The sequence below is a fragment of the Kogia breviceps genome, chromosome 7 (genome assembly GCF_026419965.1).
Source record: "Kogia breviceps isolate mKogBre1 chromosome 7, mKogBre1 haplotype 1, whole genome shotgun sequence".
Lineage (NCBI taxonomy): Eukaryota > Metazoa > Chordata > Mammalia > Artiodactyla > Physeteridae > Kogia > Kogia breviceps.
Window position 1 is genome coordinate 77,503,162 of NC_081316.1, and position 24,492 is coordinate 77,527,653.

General features: G+C 36.0%; 1 protein-coding gene across 9 annotated transcripts in view; it reads left to right on the top strand.

Moving 5' to 3' along the window:
* The window catches only part of STK33 (serine/threonine kinase 33), a 194,696-nt gene that overhangs the window by 125,230 nt on the left and 44,974 nt on the right, over positions 1-24,492 (top strand). For all 9 annotated transcript variants that reach the window (XM_067038700.1, XM_067038701.1, XM_067038697.1 and 6 more), the window contains 3 exons: positions 511-586; positions 4,616-4,728; positions 5,183-5,268. In XM_067038700.1, coding sequence (XP_066894801.1) covers positions 511-586; positions 4,616-4,728; positions 5,183-5,268 — 275 coding nt within the window. The remainder of the gene's footprint in view (positions 1-510; positions 587-4,615; positions 4,729-5,182; positions 5,269-24,492) is intronic.

Here is a 24,492-nt window from a genome sequence, read left to right on the forward strand (position 1 = left end):
TTAGAAAATGTGGAAGATAATTCAGACTGTCATAGGAGTGCTGTGATGTCATTATTACTACTGTCATTTTACTGAAGTGATTTATAACTTTATCTTAGTTTCTCTGTAAATCCAGATTTCTACATATTGGGCTTTTTAAAAATTGTATCTACTTAAGGTATGTTTTCAATTCTATTTTTGGCAAAGAACTGAGATATTGTTGTCTTCTACTATAAGTACACCATCTTTGCAAAATCATTTCTTAACAGTTTGAAAGAGATGAAGAGTTGTGCATTTAGCTATACAGTGTGTGCCATTGTTCCATTAGAAGCTAAATAACAGGGGCGAGGATACAGCGACATCAATTGTTAAGGCCTGTACATTATTCACTTAACATCTGCTGTTGGTTCTCTTTTTCCCTGTGGGGGAATAAATTACAGCACATCAGCACATTTTTCATGCTTTGTGTTTAAGCATTTAAAAGTCATTTATTGTATTATTAATATTATTTTATTTCTGCTTGTTTGGCAGCCCCTGAAGTTATCAATGCCCACGACTATAGCCAGCAGTGTGACATTTGGAGCATAGGTGTCATAATGTACATTTTGTAAGTACCCTGCTAAATGTACAACTTAAAATGAATGGATGATCCCTAACAGTAGAATTACATAGACTTGAAATTAAAACTAAACAATATAGTTTTAAGAAAGCAACTAAAGAAGCAGTTGGAAAGTCATTCTAAAAGGTGCCTTGTTAGTTGTCAGGTACATCCATTAGGTATTATTTTAATACGATCAATGTATAACTTTCAGCTTTGCTTTTCATTGATCTATAAATGCTACAATGCACTGTATGATCTGAGCAACATGAAAAACTTGCCTCAGCACCTCCCTGATCCTTTGCTACAAAACAAAAGCTTCTTTGTATTTTCTCAAGAGATTCACATATAGAGCATCAGGTAGAGGGAGGTACTGGGACCTGGCACTAGAGCCACCTGATGGACAGGGCACATGTGAGGAGTGGGCAGTAACCAGGTAAAGGTTCAGCCCTGGGTCCATGGAGTATTCTGTTGTTTCTACTTCTTTTCATGCTACTGAAAACGTTGACCTTTCTTGCTCTCTCTTCTGTCTCACTCTGAAGATTCAGTCAAACCCCATGGCTTGTATTTTTCCTTTGAAGTGTCCTCACCTATTATTTCATTTCTCTTCACTTGTATCATTTCTCCTTACGATCCCTTTCTAGAAGATTACAGTGTCGTTCTGTCGGTTCTCCTGCCTCGGGTTCATCCTTCACACAGTGGTCAGAGTTGTCTTTCTAAATCACAAATCTGATTGTACTACTTTCCTGATTAATGACCTCTGGTAATTCTCCCTTGCTGTAGAAAAATCTCAGAGCATTCCCGCATGGCGTAACACAAAGCTTCGACGGCCTGGCTCCAGAGTGCCTTTCTAATCTTGGTCTGCATATGTGTTCCCATTCACTTACCCTGTGCTGGTGGCCGCTCTAGGCCACTCCTTATGACTCAGGCACCCTGTATTGCATGCTTCTGGGTCTTTGCTCATGCAGTTCATTCTGCCTAGATGTTCTTTTTTCTTCTCTACTAACCTCTTTCCTGGGTGTGTCCAGCTCACACAGTAAAGACTTCTATTGCCCTAAGTCCTACTCTACCCCAGCAGAGTTACTACATTCATTATGTGTATACTTTTTGGAATTTAAGACAATAGACAAAGATGCATGTAAAACAGTAATGTTGAAAGAAAAACAAAATAATAAGTATATTTAATCAGGAAAGTTTGCACATGTGTAAATACGATGGAATAAATAGTTCACTTTTCTGTGTTCTCATTGCACTTTTAAAAGCTAGATTATAGTGGAATATAATTATTGTATTATGTGTATTGTACCTGTTTTTCTTGCTCTAAATTCCATGAAGGACAGAGATATGATTCATCTTTGCATCCCTGGTATCTGGTACAATAGTAGACATGTAGTCAGTGCTCAATATATGTTTGTTAAATTGAATTAAAGTGAATTGTCTAAGAGATGTTCTGAAAAGTTAGTGGTCACTGTTCTGCCTGTTGGTGAATGTGAACATTTTTATGTTGATGCAACATTAGTTTTATGGTCATATTGAAGATTTCACTGTGGACTACCTCTTCCAGATCGTTTCTAAATATTGACATCACAGTAGTTACATTTTCACAGTCCTGTGAAATGGAATACACGGGCAGTAGAAATTGGATATTGTGATCGTAGTTGTAACTCAGATAGCTGCCATATCACTGCTTAGATTGCATAAAGTATAAATGTATTCACAAAGTTTTTGATCATTGTTCTGTGCTGATTAGAATCATTAAAATTAAGAGCCTTAGTTTTAAATTAAAAATACAACTATTTAAAATTAATGTTTTATATTCTCATGACTTTCTGGACAACACAAGTCAAACATAATATATGTGAACTATTATTACACCATTCATGTGGCATTTGCTGCCTTCTTAGTTTGAATTTGGTGTTAAGGGAAGTGATAATGTATTACATACCTTAAATTTTTTTCTCCTACTTAAAGATGTAATTTTTCTGCTTCTGAGTGTGACTGCATATCATAATAATGACATATTTTTTTCTGTACAATATACTCTTACTTAGCTGATCAGTGCCTATTCATTAATCTGCCTGAGCCCAGTGGTCTTATAGATAATTTCCTTCAACAAGGGCACAAACATATTACCTTCTCCAGGGGGGTTATTTTCTTGTTTATCAGTTACCCCTGTTTCATTGCTACTTAATTGGACAATGATAACATACTTTCTCAAGGTGAATTTAACATAAATACTCTTTATGGGCACTATCTTTTGCTGTTTTGATTCCTATGAAGCAAAATAATCGGAAGGCTTTAAGAGGCATTTTTCATGTCTTGGATTCCCTTTTCTGGATGTGCAGAAAATTGCTGTCATAAAATTTCATATGCTGCTGATTGACCAACCATTAGATATATTTTGTGTGAGTAAAATTGTAAAGGACAGAAAAAAGTGGAATTCTAAAAATGTAGCCCTTGAGCTATATAGTTGCATGCTAGTCAGGCAGTGCAGGAGCAGCTAAGAAATTGGTGAATGTGCATATCACTGGTTGTTAACAGACTCAATGAGCCGGGCTTTTGCTGGCCTATACTTGCTATAATAGATTGTAATTGTCCATAAGACCATTTTTTTTGGCTTTTTTAAATTGCATTTTAAAACTAAACAGTAGTAAGGTAAGTAAGATCAGAGAGAGGAGGGTCAGAATGAGCTGGAGAAATAAAAAGTATTAAAATGAGAGTTTGCATAACAATTTAATAAATATTTATCACTTAACAAGAACCTATTGGTAAATGAAAAGCTGTGTTGTCCAGCCTAGTTTAATAAATTACCAGGATGAAAACCAGAAAATCATTGTCATGTAAGATATTTACCAAATTTAGACTTACTCAAAAAATATTCATGGGAAAGATTTTTAAAGAACTTTAAGAAAAATATGACTAAAAACAAAAATCAGTAAAAATCTGTTAAGAGACCTGGAGATCATTATACATTATACTTATGTACATAATAGACCAGCATTTGGGAAGTGTAATGGAATTCTGCCGTTTTATTGTTTCTATAATAAAGTGGAAAAGTATAATCCTGAGAGTTGAAGAGTAGACATACAGAGTTAGAGTCGCCTCTGTGATGAGTTCAGGTCCAACTTCTCTCTGGCTGTCATTGGGAAAATCTGGTTGTTGTCTACAGGGTTGCCCTCAGATGTTGGGGTTGATGATAAAGATGACGGCTAACGTTTGCAACTTTTAAGCATGTTCTTGTAGTTTTGGACTAGATCACCTATCGAAGCATAGGCTTGCCGTGTTCTTTGTAAAGTGTAGCGCAGTACTTCCTTTAAAAGGTTCTAAAGACTCATAGTCCCTGTACTACAGAATTTACACATAAGCCCACGTTTACTGTATACACATGGCTTTACTGATGTTGGTCATTACATATACTCAGCTTTCACCCTTCCAGACTGATTTTCCTCATTCAGATTTTCTTCATTTTATGTATCATTTTTGAAGAGTTGTGGCCATTTTAATGGATTTTTGGTTTTGACTCAGAGCCTATAGACCCCAGGGTTATTCTTACTATCACTAACATTCGTGTAGCATTTTCCCACAGATAAAACTCTTACATGGTCATTAGAGTCTGATAACTCCCATTAGACTCTGATAACTGTATATCTTTCTGTAAGTCCAATGTGAATTATGTACCTTAAGGTATTACCTTACCTTTGCTCACAATGAAGTGTGTCTCCTCTATTATCCACCACTATTACTGTGCACTTAAACTCACACACCTTTCTGTATTTTAACCCTTTAGTGTTTCCCCACCTGGAAGAGCTTTGGGTCATTTGCAGATGTGGAAGTTCCAATGTATACAAGAGCCTAGCACAGATCTTGCAAAAGCCCTTCGCTTCCATTTCTACATCCAGAGAAGTTCCCACCTCTTTCTCTCCTTTACTTAAATATGAAGCACCACTACTTCGAAGTCCTGTAGAAATTTAATTTTTAATAGCCTTATTCTGATTATTTTTTAAAAAAATCTTAACAAAATGACTGTCTTTGTTGTAGATTATGTGGAGAAGCACCCTTTATGGCAAGCTCAGAAGAGAAGCTTTTTGAGTTAATAAGAAAGGGAGAGCTACATTTTAAAAATTCAGTCTGGGATTCCATAAGTGATTCTGGTAAGTATAGATTTGTTATTATTTACTAAAGCAAGTATACATAATATAAGAAAGGCGGCCAGTAATTCAGATACTTTAGATCTCTGGTTAGTCATTAAATTTACTTGTAGAAATACACTATTTACTTGTGGTAATAGTGATATCTTCACTGTGGTTGTTATAGTTGAAACTTTCAGCAAAAACAGAAAATGCATAATAAAAATTGAAGAGGAAATTTGCTGATCATCTAGCTAATTTTTACTATAGACCATAAACCAGGTAATCCAGACAATAAAACCTCACTTTAGGCCTTAAACTTTATTTTATATTAGCCATTTGTACTGATGATATTTATTTTATAACTGACAAGTTTCCTTCAGATCATACAGACCTAATCCTAAATAAACTGGAAAATGTGTGGTACTAATTATAGTTGAGATAAATAAGACTTTCAGGATTTTTCCCTTATTTGCAGCTAAAAGTGTTTTGAAACAACTTATGAAAGTAGATCCTGCTCATAGAATCACAGCTAAGGAACTACTAGATAACCAGTGGTTAACAGTAAGTTACAGTATTACTTCTTTTTTTTCTTTTTGGCATGCTGTCATTGCTTATTTCTTCTCATCTGGCCTTGTAGTTTATACATAGTCTTCTTAAAACAGTCATTTAGTTTCATCTTCTGACAAGTTAAAAAATTATTGAGTGTTGGCCACATTTCTGAAATGGGTATTTTCAAACTGTTAAAGTTACTACCACAGTTGTTTATGTATGTTTATAGAGGTTTAAATGAACTTTTCTTTTGTATCAAATCCAGTAAAATAGAACTGAGAAATGTCCATTATTAAACCTGTGGAATATTGAAGCAGTCTGTATAGTTCAGTGATGTAAAGTACTGGAACCATCTACTTCTCTTTCAACTCTTTGGATGCAAGGAATCTTCAGGGATTCAGAAAAGCCAAGGTCTTCTAACAGTGTCTGTTGCCTGGCTTGAAATCTTGAGTAATTATTCATTTACATATTGCTTTCCCCCATTGGACTAATGCCTTGAGCAGTGACCCTGTGTCTTACTGATCTTTGTATCCCTGTACCCAGAACATTACCTGGTCACAACAGGAACTTTGGAAGAGGATGCTACTACTACCTCTCAGTATTTATTTTCTCTTTCTTCTGTGGAAATGAAGATCCTGACTTTTAGCTGGTAACATTGCTATCTAGTCTTCTTTGCTAGTTCTTCCCCGTCATTGCTAGTTATGGTGCTGGTCAATGAGATCTAAGTGGAGGTATTAGCAATTTCTGGGAAGTGTCCTTAAATGGAGGGGGTATGGCCTTCCTCACATCCATCTTCTTCCCTAGTGACTGAAATGCAGCTGTGATGGGTGGGGTTTAAGTAGCCATATTAGATCATAAACTGGAATTTATAAACAGGATAGCAGAGCAACAAGATGTAAGGAACCAGGACTCTTAGCATATAGAGCTGCTATGCCAGCCCTTGACTGCCTACCTCCAGACGTTTTTATATGAGCAGGAAACAAACATCTGTCATCTTTGAGATACTGTGAAATATGCAGTTAAACCTAATACCAATTAATACAATAATAAATAATTGCTGAATGAGTAGATGATTCAGTAAATGAATGTCTGTAGATATGTCAGAAAATGTCTGAGAATGGAAATTGGAGATTCTCTTAGAGACATAGGAATATTGCGAAGTAAATATTTATCTATGCAGAAAGTTATTTTACATCTATGACTTGCTAGACACTGTGTTAGGTACTGCAGATACATGATATACTTATAATGCAGTAGTTATGTTGAGAGATGATGGTGGCTTGGACAGGGTGGTAGCAATAGAGTTGAAGAGAAATAAATGTAATATATTTTTTAGGTATATTTGATAGGGCTTGGTGGTGGATCAGATAAAGGATAAGGATAAGGGAGGAATCAGGATGATTTTTAGATTTTGCTTTAACAACTGGTTGGATGGTAGTGCCATTTACTGAGATGTGGAAGACTGTAGGAGAGATAGATTTTTTTTTTCCTGTGGGAAGAGTGGTGAGTCAAGAGTTCCATATGAGACATGCTAAATTTGAGATGCCTATGTAGCATTCAAGTGGAGATTTCAAGTAGATCATTGATTGTATGAGCCTGGAACTCGAGAAGAATGAGCTGGAGATATAAATCTGTGAATCCTGAGTATATAGATGCCATGTAAAGCCATTGGGCTGAAGAGATAAGTTAGGAAGAAAATACAGATAGAAAGGACAAGAGGCCTCAGCACCCTGCCTTAAACAGTACAACATTTAGAAGAGGAGAAGCTAGCAGTGGAGGCTGAAAAGGAATGGCTGATGAGGAAGAAGGAAAGTCAGGAGGGTGGTACCAAGGAAGTTAAGTGAGAAAAGTGTTTGAGAAAGCAGGAGCAGTCAGCTCCCAGGCAAATGCTGCCAAGGGGTCAAGATGAGAATGAGTTTTCATTAGAATGGCCAACAGAGGGGTTGATGGTGACCCTGAAGGCCTAGATAGGTTTAGATACCATAAATTTATAGTGATAGCATTCTGACTTTCTTTTGGCAATTTCTAATCATTTTTTTTGAGTAACATTTTTTTTTCTTTAAGGACTAAAGAAATTGTCTTCACTCAAAACTGGTTTATATCTGCCCTCTTCTGTGAATGTGTTGAACTCTCAAATGATTCTGTGCAATAAGTATTTCTGGCCTAAAGTAATTGTGCAAATGAGTTAGCAGCTAGATCATTGCAAAACTACTGAGTAGATTTGCAGTACAGCAAAATAAAAACTGTAAAACAGATGGTATGCTTTAGAAATCTATCTCTTTTCAGCATCACACAACATTCGGGTTTGGCCATTTAATTATTTGTTTTCTAATTAGTACAACTTTATTTCTGGCTTTGGTCATTTTTCCAGAAGTCTCCATTTTTGAGCCTCTGTAACATTTGTCTCTATGTAGTCTTTGCCAAATGGATAGAGAAGTGACAGATAGCGTGTACTATATCAGACTATCCTAAGGAGTTCAGTGTATGAAGTTTAGAATACTGGCATTTTGTAAACTTCTGAAAGGCAAAACTCTTTTCTTCTTAACCACTTGAAGTCTTGCTTCCTGTAATTCATATCCTCTGAAATAATCTAAAGAGAACACATTAGTTCTCTCAGTGCCTTACTGCTTTATAACCAGAGCTGATCTTCCAATACCGAACAAATAGTAACATTCTTTTCAAAGAGCTTTATTGGATAAAAAGTTTCTATGGTTTACCTATATATTGTACATTTTGAAATACAGTACATATCTGAAAAGTATTCTGAGAAAAATAATCATTGCTTCTCTATGTACATTTAAATGAATGGGTCTTAAACAGATATTGTCATCCTGATTTAAAAAGTCAAAGACTGGGACTTCCCTGGTAGCGCAGTGGTTGAGAATCCACCTGCCAATGCAGGGGACATGGGTTCTATCCCTGGTCTGGGAAGATCCCACATGCTGCAGAGCAACTAAGCCCGTGCACCACAACTACTGAGCCTGCACTCTAGAGCCCGCGAGCCACAACTACTGAAGCCTGCACGCCTAGAGCCCATGCTCAGCAACAAGAGAAGCCACCGCAGTGAGAAACCCATGTACCGCAACGAAGAGTAGCCCCCGTGCGCCGCAACTAGAGAAAGCCTGCGCGCAGCAATGAAGACCCGACACAGCCAAAAATAAATAAATAAATAAATTTATTAAAAACAAACAAAAAAACAGGTATTAAAAAAAAAAGTCAAAGATCAGATGCAAGGAAAAACAGCCAATAATGACTTTACTACAAAGGAAGAGTTTGATGATGACTCCCACTGCCAAGAGTGTGCCTGTTATCCTCTTTATCCTTTTTTTCTTTTTTGCCCTTTTCATTCTCAGCAGTGATTCAGGACTTCATTCCTTATTAGATAGTTACGGTTGCCCCTTGGTATTAAGTCCCCTGGTAACAACTAACACCAAGAATTTGCATATTTAACAAGTTTCCCCAGTATTTTTAATGCCTGCTTATATTTAAGAACTCTGCCATAAATTAACAAAGCATTTTTCTTTTACGGCTTGTCAAAAAGTAGTTTCCGGATTTGAGCTCTACTGGTATTATTCAGTAATTCCTTCAACAGATTTTTTGTGTGTGTGCCTACCTTTTGCCAGGCCCTGTGCTAGGTAATAAAATATAGTTAAAGACATATAGGACCTAGTCTCTTACACGAGGAACTTACAATATAATAAGGAAAACAAGCTATGTATAAGATACAGAGCAAGGAAGGAAATGATAAATGACATAAGAAATTGCCAGATGAACAGAGAGATACAGAGGCAAGCAAGTGTGAAATCAGGAAGTTCAATCTGACTGACAAATAAGATGCCTGAAGGAAAAAAGAAGGAAATAAGACTTTTAGAAAAGGAAAGAAAATTGTGCGTGCACTGGAATCCCAGGCCTAAGAGTTTTAACTTCCTGCTATAGATAGCGGGGAACAATTGCAAGCTCTTTGACGGAAGGAAATTATTATTATAGTGCGTCAGTCTTGCAGGGTGGTTTATTTTAAATGGGACAACAGTCATTTAAACGTCTATGTTGATTTTAACAAGTGTCTTGATTTTACTTCATCGGGCACTATATGGGTACAAAGATGAATAAAACACAGTCTCTCCCATTTAGTAATTTACCACAAATTACAGTGTACTTTGCTTTTTAGTCACACTTTACAAATGCTCTTGTAATGAGCTGTAGGGTCTAACTTTAGAACACTCTTTCCTATATGTGAACAGAGTCTTTGTTCACTAATTCACAAACTGTTATTTAGGCTTTGGTCATTAGCTTTTAACATTTAGCCTGTACACTCTATGTAAAAGAATTGAAATTTTTTCTGATACCTAACTAATTATTGGTAATTATTCTAATACCTAACTAATTTTTTTCCTACTGTATATTTTCTTCCTAAATATATTAAGGCTCTTACCTTTATTTTACTATTGATATATTTAGTTATTCTTAAATTCTGAATTATCTTATGTATATGAATATACTTTGGAAGCCCTCTTTTTGTGTGTGTGTGTGTGTGTGTGTGTGTGTGTGTGTGTTACGCGGGCCTCTCACTATTGTGGTCTCTCCCGTTGCGGAGCACAGGCTCCAGACGCGCAGGCTCAGCGGCCATAGCTCAAGGGCCCAGACGCTCCGCGGCATGTGGGAACTTCCCGGACCAGGGAACGAATCCGTGTCCCCTGCATCGGCAGGCAGATTCTCAACCACTGCGCCACCAGGGAAGCCCAGAAGCCCTCTTTAATGAAGGTTTTTTAATAAATAAGAATTATGTGTGGATCTCATGAACCAGGAACCTTGGGCATTTACTCAAAATTCAGTGATTGATATATACTTAATAATTCAAACAAATATTTATTGAATAACTACTATGTGCTGTGGAGGACACAAGGATGAGTCTGGCATAGTCCCTTCCTACAGGTTGCCCACAGCATAGTGGAGAGTTTAAAACAAAAACACAGGCAGAGAATGATATATGATGTGTGTGTGTGTATACATATTATATATATATATATATGTATATATATATATGTATAAAATATATATTCTATAAAATACATATTGTATATTTATATCATATTTGTACTTATTAATGTATATTAAATATATATTATATTTAATATATAAAACATGTATTTATATAGTATATAATATAGTAGTAATACTATTAGGTTTTTAAGAAGAGAGCTATTATTCCCTTTAGGGGGTTACAAAAACCACTTAAAGTGAAGGTAGTATGTGATCTGATTCTAAATGAATGGGTAAAAGTAGAAATTAAAGTTGGAGTCATGGTAAGAAGGCAGGGGATTCTAGATAGAAAGGACTTTACAAAGATATAGAGAAAGAAAAATATTAAGTATATTAGTAGTTCTGTTTTTTAGAATCATAGAAGACATGTTGGGAAGTAGTGGGAAATTAAGCTGTAAAGGCAGATTAGGGCTCTTTTTCTCTAGACCTTGGCCTACATAGAGAAGACTTTGTATTTGACTTGTTTGACAATGGATTGCTACTGAAAGGCACTGAAGTACCAGATCATAGCTGAACTTATGTGAGTTTTGTTTTCTGCTTTGTCCCTTCAGCCCTTGTGGAGTGATTTGAGTGAACTTGGATGGGGTCTGTGGGCTATTCTGAGGGGGGAGCTCCTCTTCTAATGGAGTATCCTGGCTGAAATAGTGTGAAGCCAGAGGGCCCTAGGAATAAATTTGAGGGATTCTTATACATAGATCATGGCTGAAGGGCAGAAGCAGGATCTTAATGGGGAGATAGAACAGGATAGGCATTGGAGCAGGTTGGGAACAAGTAGCAAGTGTCTAAGATTCTTCACAGGTCAGCTCTATCAGTTAGTGGGTTGGTGGATGTATTGCTGGCCAGGGCAGACAGAACTTCAGGAAGAATAATCTGGCAACAGTGTGTGTGATATGGTTTGCAGAGCGGCAAGCAAAGTTGGAGAAATGAAATAGGACTCAGGTGAGATAATAAAGATTGGAACGAGGGCAGTGAGAATGGAACAGAGGAGAGGGGAGAAATAGACATTAGAAGGAGAATCAACACAATTTTTCAACTAAGAAGAAATGTTAGATAGAAGAGTAAAAGGAATAAAAACTATTTTTCAGGTGACTAGGAAAATGGGGTAAGATGAAAGTCTAGAAGAATTACTGATTTTGTAGACTGGAAGAAGAGTGAGGTGCTTTTTGGAACAGTATATTCAAACGTTTGTGCTTGAATAATTTCAGAAAGACTGAAAAGTAATGAATCTCTTCAAATATTTTTAGGTTGAGCTTAAAAATTTTTCATCATAAATGTAAATAATTACAAGGGATATAATTTCCTATATATTGTAAATGTTGGTAATTAAAAATAAATCTAACTTTTTTTACATGTATAACACCTGCATCTCATCCAATTTTAAAAATTTATGAACAAATTCTCCTTTAACGGAAACTTTAGAGTTCTGTCTCCTCAAGCACCGCCAGGTCCTCCACTTTGGGACTCAAAGGACCAGCGTCCTTGCAACAGGAGTTCAGTCTCCATAGGACTTGCTGGGATTTGGGCTTCAGGACAACCTGGGGCTACATCCATGTGGACAGGACCTGGGTTTGCTCAGGATCCTCCCAGGGAGGCACAGCCAGGAATTGAAGTGTTTAGAAATGCAGTTGAGAGATTGGTTCAAGATGGCAGAATAGAAGGATGTATGCTCACTCCCTCTTGCAAGAGCATCAAAATCACAACTAACTGCTGAACAATCATTGACAGGAAGACACTGGAACTCACCAAAAAAGATACCCCACATCCAAAGACAAAATAGAAACCACAATGAGAGGGTAAGAGGGGCGCAATCACAATAAAATCAAATCCCATAACTGATGGGTGGGTCATTCACATACTGGAGAACACTTATACCACAGAAGTCCACCCGCTGGAGTGAAGGTTCTGAGCCCTACCTCAGGCTTCCCAACCTGGGGATCTGGCAACAGGAGGAGGAATTCATAGAGAATTAGACTTTGAAGGCTAGTGGGATTTGATTGCAGGATTTGACAGGACTGGGGAAAACAGAGACTCCACTCTTGGAGGGCACACACAAAGTAGTGTGCACATCGGGACCCAGGGGAAGGAGCAGTGACCCCATAGGAGACTGAACCAGACCTACCTGCTAGTGTCGGAGGGTCTCCTGCAGAGGCAGGGCGGGGCTCACTGTGAGCACAAGGATACTGGAAGCAGACGTTCTGGGAAGTACTCCTTGGCGTGAGCCCTCCCAGAGTCCACCATTTGCCCCACCAAAGAGCCCATGTAGACTCCAGTGTTGGGTCACCTCAGGCCAAACAACCAACAGGAAGGGAACTCAGCCCCACGCATCAGCAGACAAGCAGATTAAAGTTTTACTGAGCTCTGCCCACCAGAGCAACAGCCAGCTCTACCCACCACCAGTCCCTCCCATCAGGAAGCTTGCTCAGCCCTCTTAGATAGCCTCATCCACCAGAGGGCAGACAGCAGAAGCAAGAAGAACTATAGTCCTGCAGCCCATAGAACAAAAACCACATTCACAGAAACATAGACAAGATGAAAAGGCAGAAGGCTATGTACCAGATGAAAGAACAAGATAAAATCCCAGAAAAACAACTAAATGAAGTGCAGATAGGCAACCTTTCAGAAAAAGAATTCAGAATAATGATAGTGAAGATGATCCAGGACCTTGTAAAAAGAATGGAGGCAAAGATCGAGAAGATGCAAGAAATGTTTAACAAAGACCTAGAAGAATTAAAGAACAAACAAACAGAGATGACCAATACAAGAACTGAAATGAAAAATACACTAGAAGGAATCAATAGCAGAATAACTGAGGCAGAAGAACGGATAAGTGACCTGGAAGACAGAATGGTTGAATTCACTGCTGCATAACGAAATAAAGAAAAAAGAATGAAAAGAAATGAAGACAGCCTAAGAGACCTCAGGGACAACATTAAATCAACAACATTCACATTATAGGGGTTCCAGAATGAGAAGAGAGAGAGAAAAGACCCAAGAAAATATTTGAAGATATTATGGTTGAAAACTTCCCTAACATGGGAAAGGAAATAGCCACCCAAGTCCAGGAAGCACAGAGAGTCCCAGGCAGGATAAACCCAAGGAGAAACATGCCAAGACACATAGCAATCAAATTGACAAAAATGAAAGACAAAGAAAAATCATTGAAAGCAACAAGGGAAAAATGACAAATAACACACAAGGGAACTCCCATAAGGTTAACAGCAGATTTCTCAGCAGAAACTCTACAAGCCAGAAGGGAGAGGCACGATATATTTAAAGTGATGAAAGGGAAGAACCTACAGCCAAGATTACTCTACCCGGCAAGGATCTCATTCAGATTCGACAGAGAAATCAAAAGCTTTACAGACAAGCAAGAGGTAAGAGAATTCAGCACCACCAAACCAGCTCTACAACAAATGCTAGAGGAACTTCCCTCAGTGGGAAACTCAGAGAAGAAAAGGGCCAACAAAAACAAACCCATAACAATTAAGAAAATGGTAACAGGAACATACATATGTATAATTACCTTAAACATGAATGAATTTAATGCTCCAACCAAAAATCACAGGCTCGCTGAATGGATACAAAAACAAGACCCATATATATGCTGTCTACAAGAGACCCACTTCAGACCTAGGAACACATACAGACTGAATGTGAGGGGATGGAAAAAGATATTCCAGGAAAATTGAAGTCAAAAGAAAGCTGGAGTAGCAATACTCATATCAGGTAAAATAGACTTTAAAATAAAGAATCTTACAAGAGACAAGGAAGGACACTACATAATGATCAAGGTCTCAGTCCAAGAAGAAGATATAACAATTATAAATATATATGCACCCAACATAGGAGCACCTCAATACATGAGGCAACTGCTAACAGCTATAAAAGAGTAAACTGACAGTAACACAGTAATAGTGGGGGACTTTAACACCTCACATACACCAATGGACAGATCATCGAAACAGAAAATTAATAAGTAAATACTATCTTTAAATGACACAGTAGACCAGATAGATTTAATTGATATTTATAGGACATTGCATCCAAAAACAGCAGATTACACTTTCTTCTCAAGTGCACATGGAACATTCTCCAGGATAGATCACATCTTGGGTCACAAATCAAGCCTCAGGAAATTTAAGAAAATTGAAATCATATTAAGCATCTTTTCTGACCACAATGCTATGAGATTAGAAATCAGTTACAGGGAAAAAAACGTAAAAAATACAAACACATGGAGGCTAAACAATACGTTACTAAATAACCAAGAGATCACTGAAGAAATCAAAGAGGAAATCACAAAATACCTAGAGACAAATGACAATGAAAACACAACGATCCAAAAACCTATGATGTGCAGCAAAAGCAGTTATAAGAGGGAAGTTTATAGCAATACAAGCCTAACTCAAGAAACAATAAAAATCTCAAATAAACAATCTAACCTTACACCTAAAGGAACTAGAGAAAGAAGAGCAAACAAAACCCAAAGTTAGCAGAAGGAAAGAAATCATAAAGATCAGAGCAGAAATAAATGAAATAGAAACAAAGAAAACAATAGCAAAGATCAATAAAACTAAAAGCTGGTTCTTTGAGAAGATAAACAAAACTGATAAACCATTAGCCAGACTCATCAAGAAAAAGAGGGAGAGGACTCAAATCAATAAAATTAGAAATGAAAAAGGAGAGGTTACAACAGACACCGCAGAAATGCAAAGCATCCTAAGCGACTACTACAAACAACTCTATGCCAATAAAATGGACAACCTGGAAGAAATGGACAAATTCTTAGAAAGGTATAACCTTCCAAGACTGAACCAGGAAGAAACAGAAAATATGAACAGACCAATCACAAGGAATGAAATTGAAACTGTGATTAAAAATCTTCCAACAAACAAAAGTCCATGACCAGATGGCTTCACAGGTGAATTCTATCAAACATTTAGAGAAGAGCTAACACCCATCCTTCTCAAACTCTTCCCAAGAATTTCAGAGGAAGGAACACTCCCAAACTCATTCTATGAGGCCACCATTACCCTGATACCAAAACCAGACAAAGATACTACGAAAAAAGAAAATTACAGACCAATATCACTGATGAATATAGATGCAAAAATCCTCAACAAAATACTAGCAAACAGAATCCAACAACACATTCAAAGGATCATACACCATGATCAAGTGGGATTTATCCCAGGGATGCAAGGATTCTTCAGTATATGCATATCAATCAATGTGATACACCATGTTAACAAATTGAGGAATAAAAACCATACTTGATCATCTCAACAGATGCAGAAAAAACTTTTGACAAAATCCAACACCCATTTATGATAAAAACTCTCCAGAAAGTGGGCATAGAGGGAACCTATGTCAGCATAATAAAGGCCATATATGACAAACGCACAGCAAACATCATTCTCAATGGTGAAAAACTGAAAGCATTTCCTCTAAGATCAGGAAGAAGGCAAGGATGTCCCTCTTGCCACTATTATTCAGCATAGTTTTGGAAGTCCTAACCACAGCAATCAGAGAAGAACAAGAAATAAAAGGAATAGAAATTGGACAAGAAGAAGTAAAACTGTCACTGTTTGCAGATGACATGATACTATACATAGAGAATCCTAAAGATGTCACCAGAAAACTACTAGAGCTAATCAATGAATTTGGTAAAGGTGCAGGATACAAAATTAATGCACAGAAATATCTTGCTTTCCTATACACTAATGATGAAAAATCTGGAAGAGAAATTAAGGAAACACTCCCATTTACCATTGCAACAAAAAGAATAATATACCTAGGAATAAACCTGCCTAGGGAGACAAAGGACCTGTATGCAGAAAACTATAAGACACTGATGAAAGAAATTAAAGACAATACAAACAGATGGAGAGATATACCATGTTCTTGGATTGGAAGAATCAGTATTGTGAAAATGACTGTACTACCCAAAGCAATGTACAGATTCAATGCAATCCCTATCAAATTACCAATGACATTTTTTACAGAACTAGGACAAAAAATCTTAAAATTTGTATGGAGACACAAAAGACCCCGCCAAGCCATAGCAGTCTTGAGAAAGAAAAACGGAGCTGGAGGAATCAGGCTCCCAGACTTCAGACTATACTACAAAGCTACAGTAATCAAGACAGTATGGTACTGGCATAAAAACAGAAATATACATCAATGGAGCAGGATAGAAAGCCCAGAGATAAACCCACGCATATATGATCACCTTATCTTTGATAAAGGAGGCAGGAATATACAATGGAGAAAAGACAGCCTCTTTAATAAGTGGTGCTGGGAAAACTGGACAGCTACATGTAAAGGAATGAAATTAGAACACTCCCTAACACCATACACAAAAATAAACTCAAAATGGATTGAAGACCTAAATGTAAGGCCATACACTATAAAACTCTTAGAAGAAAACATAGGCAGAACACTCCATGATATAAATCACAGCAAGATCCTTTTTGACCCATCTCCTAGAGAAATGGAAATAAAAACAAAAATAAACAAATGAGACCTAATGAAACTTAAAAGCTTTTGCACAGTAAAGGAAACCATAAACAAGACGAAAAGACAACCCTCAGAATGGGAGAAAATATTTGCAAATGAAGCAACTGACAAAGGATTCATCTCCAAAATTTATAAGCAGCTCATGCATCTCAATATCAAAAAAAAAAAAAAAAAACAACCCAATCAAAAAATGGGCAGTAGACCTAAATAGACATTTCTTCAAAGTAGACATACAGATGGCCAGGAAGCACATGAAAAGCTGCTCAACATCACTAATCATTAGAGAAATGCAAATCAAAACTACAATGAGGTGTCACCTAACACCAGTTAGAATGGCCATCATCAGAAAATCTACAAACAGCAAATGCTGGAGATGGTGTGGAGAAAAGGGAACCCTCTTGCACTGTTGGTGGGAATGTAAATTGATATAGCCACTATGGAGAACAGTATGCAGGTTCCTTAAAAAACTAAAAATAAAATTGCCATATGACCCAGCAATCCCACTACTGGGCATATACCCAGAGAAAACCATAGTTCAAAAAGACACATGCACCCCAATGTTCATTGCAGCACTATTTACAATAGCCAGGTGATGGAAGCAACCTATATGCCCATCGACAGATGAATGGATAAAGAAGATGTGGCACATATATACAATGGAATATTACTCAGCCATAAAAAGGAACAAAATTGGGTTATTTGTAGAGATGTGGATGGATCTAGAGACCGTCATACAGAGTGAAGTAAGTCAGAAAGAGAAAAACAAATATCGTATATTAACGCATATATGTGGAACCTAGAAAAATGGTACAGATGAACGGGTTTGCAGGGCAGAAATAGAGACACAGACATAGAGAACAAACATATTGACACCAAGGGGGAAAGTGGCGGGGAGGGGGGTGATGTGATGAATTGGGAGATTGGGATTGACATATATACACTCATCTGTATAAAATGGATAACTAATAAGAACCTGCTGTATAAAAAAATAAATAAAATTTTAAAACTTTTTTAAAAAAGAAACTTTACATTATTCGTTCATTTCTTTGCATTTGTTTTTGTACTGCATTTCTTCCACCACATTTATCCCAATGTAATATATATTTTTGCATGAAAGACTTTTTACTAATCACCCTATCATTTGTCTCATTTTGCAAAAAACAGCTCAAATATATATTTATATTTTTGTTTTTATTTCTCGTGACCCTAGGGCTCTAAATTTTTAAAAATTATTTAAGAGTGACTTTAATTATTCATTTATAATTTATTAAGGGAATGTAATTTGTTAATAATTGTCAAATGTAAGTCAAATTATATTGGAAAAATATCTCTTTAGTGGATGGATAGGGATACATTTCCCCCCAAATAGCCATCCGTCCATGAATGTTACTTAATGTTAGAGTGAGACAGTGTTCAGCATCAATTGTACTTTTGTTTTCAGTTTTCATAGATGTAAGCACGGAGAAGCTTATAAACAAGTAGAAAGAGTTTTGATGTAGCAGTGTCACTCATTTCTTTAAATCTGTTTGAGTTATATGTCAAAAACCACCTAGTGAAAGGCCAGCTGGAGGAGGCTCTGGTTCCTGACAAGATACTGAATTAGCACAGACTTCTGCATGTTTTCTGAAGATTAAACCTAGAGTAACTTTAGCGAGAAACCTCATGATACCAGGATTCAGAGAATAGTGTGCAAAACCCCTGGGAAGATAAGGGGATATTCTGAGCTGGCATGTATGATGGGCGAGGTTACAGCCAGGGAAGGAAGTAAAATAGGAAGACAAAAACAACCCAAGTTCCCCTTTGCCTTGGGACACTGATGCCTGTCCTCTCACAGGAGTAGGAAGTAATAAAATCAGAGCAGCACTGAGGCCCTGCATGAGTGAGAAGCTAAGGAAAATGGGTGGGAATTGGATTTAGGCATTGACTTACCTGTTGGCCTCCACACCCTTGGACAGGTGGGTTATACTTTTAGAAGGGCCTCCTCCTTGGGTTGTTTCTCCCTGGAGGAGAAACCTTATCAAAATAAGGTTGAAATCCTGAACTGAGGAGTTGCTTGGTGGGGGCAGATCTTTGTTGCCTAGGGGTTTTGAGCTCCTGGGGCTGAAGGCCTGGTTCTGGTCTGTCCTCCTGAGGAGCCAGTACTCCCTACAGAGTATGAGCTAACAGGCCACATTTCACACACCATTAGGAGAGTTTAGAATAGGCAGTTCAAGAATTTAGAAGTCAACAAAATGAACATGCTACAAGAGATAGGAAAGATGTTAATAATATGAAGCAAGAAATGAAATGATAAAGCAAAACCAGGTAGAACCATTTAGGTATAATAGTTAAAATAGAGATGCAGTTATATAGGATAAGTAGTGAAATGGGTGCAGCTGAAGAATGAATTAAAAAACTAGATGATCAGATTATGGAACTTTAATAGAACTTTATAGAAGGGAACAGGTGAAGATAAACAAATTGAAAAAATAAAGAAAAGTTAAGCTATAAGGAATTGAAAGTAAAAGTTACAAAATCCATATAATAGGAGTCTCAGGAAAAAAAGTAAAAAGAGGGAGAAGGAAATCTTTTTAAAAATAATAGAGATAATTCATCAGAATTAGAGAAAGAAGAAAGACTTAAGCTCTAAATAGTTGATAGACTACCAAATAGGAGAAAGAAGGAAAAACTGACAAAATAGACATAATGAGATTTAAGAACATCAAAAACAAAGAGGAAATTCTAAATGTTCCCAGAGAGAAAGAGCAATATCATATAAAAAAGAACAAGAGTCACATTGACATCTTACTTTTCAGCAGCAACGCTGGATGCAAGTATAAATGGAGTAATAATTCTAAATGTGTTAAAGGGAAAACAACTTTAAACTTAGAATTTTACATCCATCCAAATTGTCATTCAAGTCAAAGGGAATGATAAAAATATTTTCAAATATGCAAGGCCTTAGGTTTGCCACACAAGTCCTAGATTTAAAACACTTGATAGAAGTAATTAAATAGGAGGTCAAAGAAATCCAGTAGATACTGCAAGAGCTATGTGTACCGAGAGTCTTCAAATACCTCAGTAAAGTGTGTTGGTGTCCAAAAAAAAAAAAGAAAAAGGCCAAAGAAGAAGAGGAGAAAGTATATTCATAATAACCCAGACTTAAAATATGAGATAATATACACATGACAAGCGTTGAGAACAGAGAGAGAACATGGGTACATGAGAGGGGGCTAAAATGGAAGATGTAGACAATGGATTTTCAAAGTAGTAAAGGATTAACAAAGATACAAAGAGTGAGACAGTTGTAGTAATAAACTTAAATGATAGAAACAGTTTCAAATAAGTTAATGGGTTAGAAATACCTGTTAAGTGACTTCCCTGGTGGTGCAGTGGTAAAGAATCCACCTTCAAATGCAGGGGATGTGGGTTTGATCCCTGGTTAGGGAACTAAAATCCCACATGCTGCAGGGCATCTAAATCCACATGCCACAACTACTGAGCCCACGCGCTTTGGAGCCTGCATGCCACAACTAGAGAGAGAAAACCTGAGCACCACAACTAGAGAGAAGCCCATGCGCCACAACAAAAGATCCTGCATGCTGCAACTAAGATCCAACACAGCCAAAAATAATAAATAAATAAATAAACATAAACATAAAAAAATAATATTTTAAAAAAAGAAATACCTGTTAGAAGACATAAGATCAGGTTGACTTTTAAAAAATCTAACTAAGTGCTATTTACAAGAAGCACATTTGAAGCATAAGGACACAAATATTGAAAGAAAAAGAATGGAAAAGAACATACCAGGCAAACACTAACCAAAAAAAGCCTGAGTAACTGAATTAATATCAATTAAATATACCTTGCCACAAATAAATCATCATTAGAGATAATGAAGGTCACTTTATAATGATAAAAGTTCAATCCAAACAAAATATATAAGTTTAAACATGTATGCAACTAATAAGATAACCTCAAAAATATACATCAAAAATGACAAAACTACATGGAGAAATTGGAAAATTCACCATCATAGTGGGAGATTTTAATGCACTTCTCTCAATTATTGATATGTGAAGCAAATGAAAACAGAAACAAGGGTATTTTAACAACACAATTAACAAGCTTATTTTAGTGGACATGTATACAATTCTGCATCCAACAATTAGAGAATATACATTTTTCTTAACCACATGTGGAAGGAACATTTACCAAAATTGGTCTGGCCAGGAAGAAAGTGATTCCCAATAAATTTCACACAGATTATGTTCTCTAACAATACACAATTAAGTTAAAAGTCAATGCTAATAAGATTAAATATCTGTATATATTTGGAAATTAAATCACATGCTTCTAGATAAGTCATGGGTTAAAGAATAAATACTAATGAGAACAAATTTTTAATTTGTAGAACTGAATGGTAATAAAAATACAACATATCAAAACCTGTGAGCTGCAGTAAAAGTGTGTTTCAGCAGAAATTTATCACCTGGAATATTTACATTAGAAAAGAAGAAAGGCTAAAAAGGAACTACATATCCAACTTAAAATCTCAGGAAAAAATCCCAACAGAATATACCCAAATAAAGTAGTAGGATAAATGAAACTAAGAGTGAAAATAAATTAAATGGAAAGGAAAGGTAGAAAAGAGAAAATCAATGAGACCAACATTTGATTCTTTGAAAAGACCAACAAATAGATAAAACTTTGGCAAAAATAAGAAGGAGAGAAGACAAAAATAGTATTAATAGGAAAAAGGGAATACAGGCACAGATAAAGCAGAAATTAAAAGGACAAATATTTAAAAGGTAAGGGAATACCACCAACAACTGTATACTAATAAATCTGAAAACTTAGGAAAAATGGACAAAATTTCTTTTCATAAAAAATATTTTCCTCAAAAAATACAGCTTCATAAACTTGTCTCAAGAATAAATAGAAGGGATTTCCCTGGTGGTCCAGTGGCTAAGACTTTGCCTTGCAGTGCAGGGGGTGCAGGTTCAATCCCTGGTTGGGGAGCTAAGATCCCACATGCCTCACGGCCAAAAAACCAAAACATGATAGAGAAGCAATATTATAACAAATTCAATAAAGACTTTAAAAAATGGTCCACCTCAAACTAAAAAAAAAGAAAGAATAAATAGAAAACTTGAATTGTCCTATATAATTACTAAGGAAATTGAAGCAGTAGTTTAAAATCTTCCACCAGGAAAACACCAAGCCTAGATGATTTTACAGATTAGTTCTACCAAACTTTTATGTCAAATTTATAACTCTCCTCCTGTGCCCCCAAAGAGAGAATTTTCCTTATTTATTCTGAGTCTAGTATTAATTCTGTATACTCTAGTATAACAAAATTAGACCGTTGTAAACCAAACCTATGAAAAAGGAAAATGATCCGTATTACTTACTAATATAGATGTAAAACCTTAAACAACATATTAGCAAGTTGGATCCAACTGTGTTTATAAAAAAGATCATGATCTAGTTGGATTTTCCCTAAAAATACAATGATGGTTTAATTTTGGAAAAAAAAAATCTGTAAATATAAATTCACACATTAATATATTAAAGGAGAAAAAGCATATGATAATTTAAAGGAAACGCTTGTAATAAGACTCAGTATACAGTCATAATTTAATTAGGAATAGAAGAAAACTTCCTTAACCTGATAAAAGTTTACAGCAAATATCATTTTAAATGGGAAATGTGAGAAGCATTTCTTTAAAATAAAGAGCTAGTCAAGGAAATCAGCTTTCAATAGTTTTTCCCAACATTGTTGATCTTAGTCAACTTAAGACAAGGAAAATAAATTAAAGTCATGAGAATTGGAAAACAGAAATAAAACTTTTATTATTTGCAGTAATATACAAATTATTAGACAAACGATTTGAAATAATAGAAGAGCTGAGTAAGGTAGCTGGATTTAAGGTTGATACTCGTCGATATATAAGTGTATCAAATCAACACATTGTCCACTTTAAACTTACACAATGTTATATATCAATTATATCTCAGTAAACCTGGAAAAAAAAGATTGACATTGTATTTCTTTTCACGAGCAAGCAACAATATAAAATGTAAAAAAATGAAGACGTAAAATAATATTCAAGAATATATAATTTCTAGAAATAAACTCAACATAAGATTTGGGGAAAATTATGAAATTTTATTGGAAAACATTGAAGAAAACTTAAGTGTAAAGATATACCATAATCATATGTCAGGAGACAATATCATAAAAACTGATTTCCTCATGTTGATGTACATACACGATGCAAATCCAATCAAGATTCCACAAGCTTTCCTAACCCTAAAATTTGTATCGAAGCTTAAAGCGTCGAAAATAGCCAAGATGTTTCTGAATGTTTTGCTCTACCAGATATTAAGACTTATGAAGCCGTATTAGTTAGCATAGTGTGATCATTTGTAGTAATAAGCAAATTGACCAGTAGAATAAAATAGAAGGTGCAGAAACATACCCATGCATATCTGGAACTTTTATGACAGTGGTAGTATGGCAGATCAGTGGAAAAAGGAGAGACTATTCAGTAACTGGAGCTGGAATAAATCGTTGTCCATATGAAAAAAAAAGAGAGAGAAATTGGGTTCCTATCTCACACTGCAGACAAAAGTCAACTGCAAATCAATCAAGGACTTAAGTAATAAAATTTATATTTAACTTTTAGTAGAAAATATAGGTGAAAATGTTTTGGACCTTGGAGTGTGTAGAAAAGGATTTTATAAGCAAGATACAAAGGCACTAACATAAAAGAAATGGTGGATAAACTTGACTTAATATTAATCTTCAGAACTTCTGTTCATAAAACAACACTTTAGGGATAGGTTCTAAACTAGGAGAAGGCTTTTGTAACCCAAAAAAACAAAAAAGGGTTAATATCATGAAATCTCAATAATTCTTACAAATCAATACAAAACAGACAAACAACCTAGTAGAAAATGTACAAAGGGACAGGGCCAGGCATTTTTTTAAAATTAATTTTTATTGAAGTCTAGTTGCTTTAGGGCCAGGCATTTTTACAGAAGAGGACCCACATTTGGCTGATGAACACGTGACAAGATGTTCAGTCGCATTAGTGATCAGGGAAATACAAACCAAGACCTCAGTGAGATAAACCAAAAATTAAGAAGTCTGACAGTAGCCGGTGTTGGAATAGATGTGGGTAAAGAGTATCTTTTTTTAAAATTAATTTTTATTGGAGTATAGTTGATTTACAGTGTTGCGTTAGTTTTTGCTGTACAGCAAAATGAATGAGTTTTACATATACATATATCCACTCTTTTTTAGATTCTGTTCCAATATAGGTCCTTACAGAGTGTTGAGCAGTGTTCCCTGTGCTATATAGTAGGTCCTTATTAGTTATCTATTTTATATATAGTAGTGTGTACTGTCAATCGCAGTCTCCCAATTTATCCCTAACCCCCTTTTCCCCCTTGGTAAACATGAGTTTGCTTTCTACATCTGTGACTCTGTTTCTGTTTTGTAAATAAGTTCATTTGTACCATTTTTTAAGATTCCACATATAAGCGTTATCATATGATATTTGTCTTTGTCTGACTGACTTCACTCAGTATGACAGTCTCTAGGTCCATCTATGTTGCTGCAAATGGCACTATTTCATTCTTTGTTATGGCTGAGTAATATTCCATTCTATATATGTACCACATCTT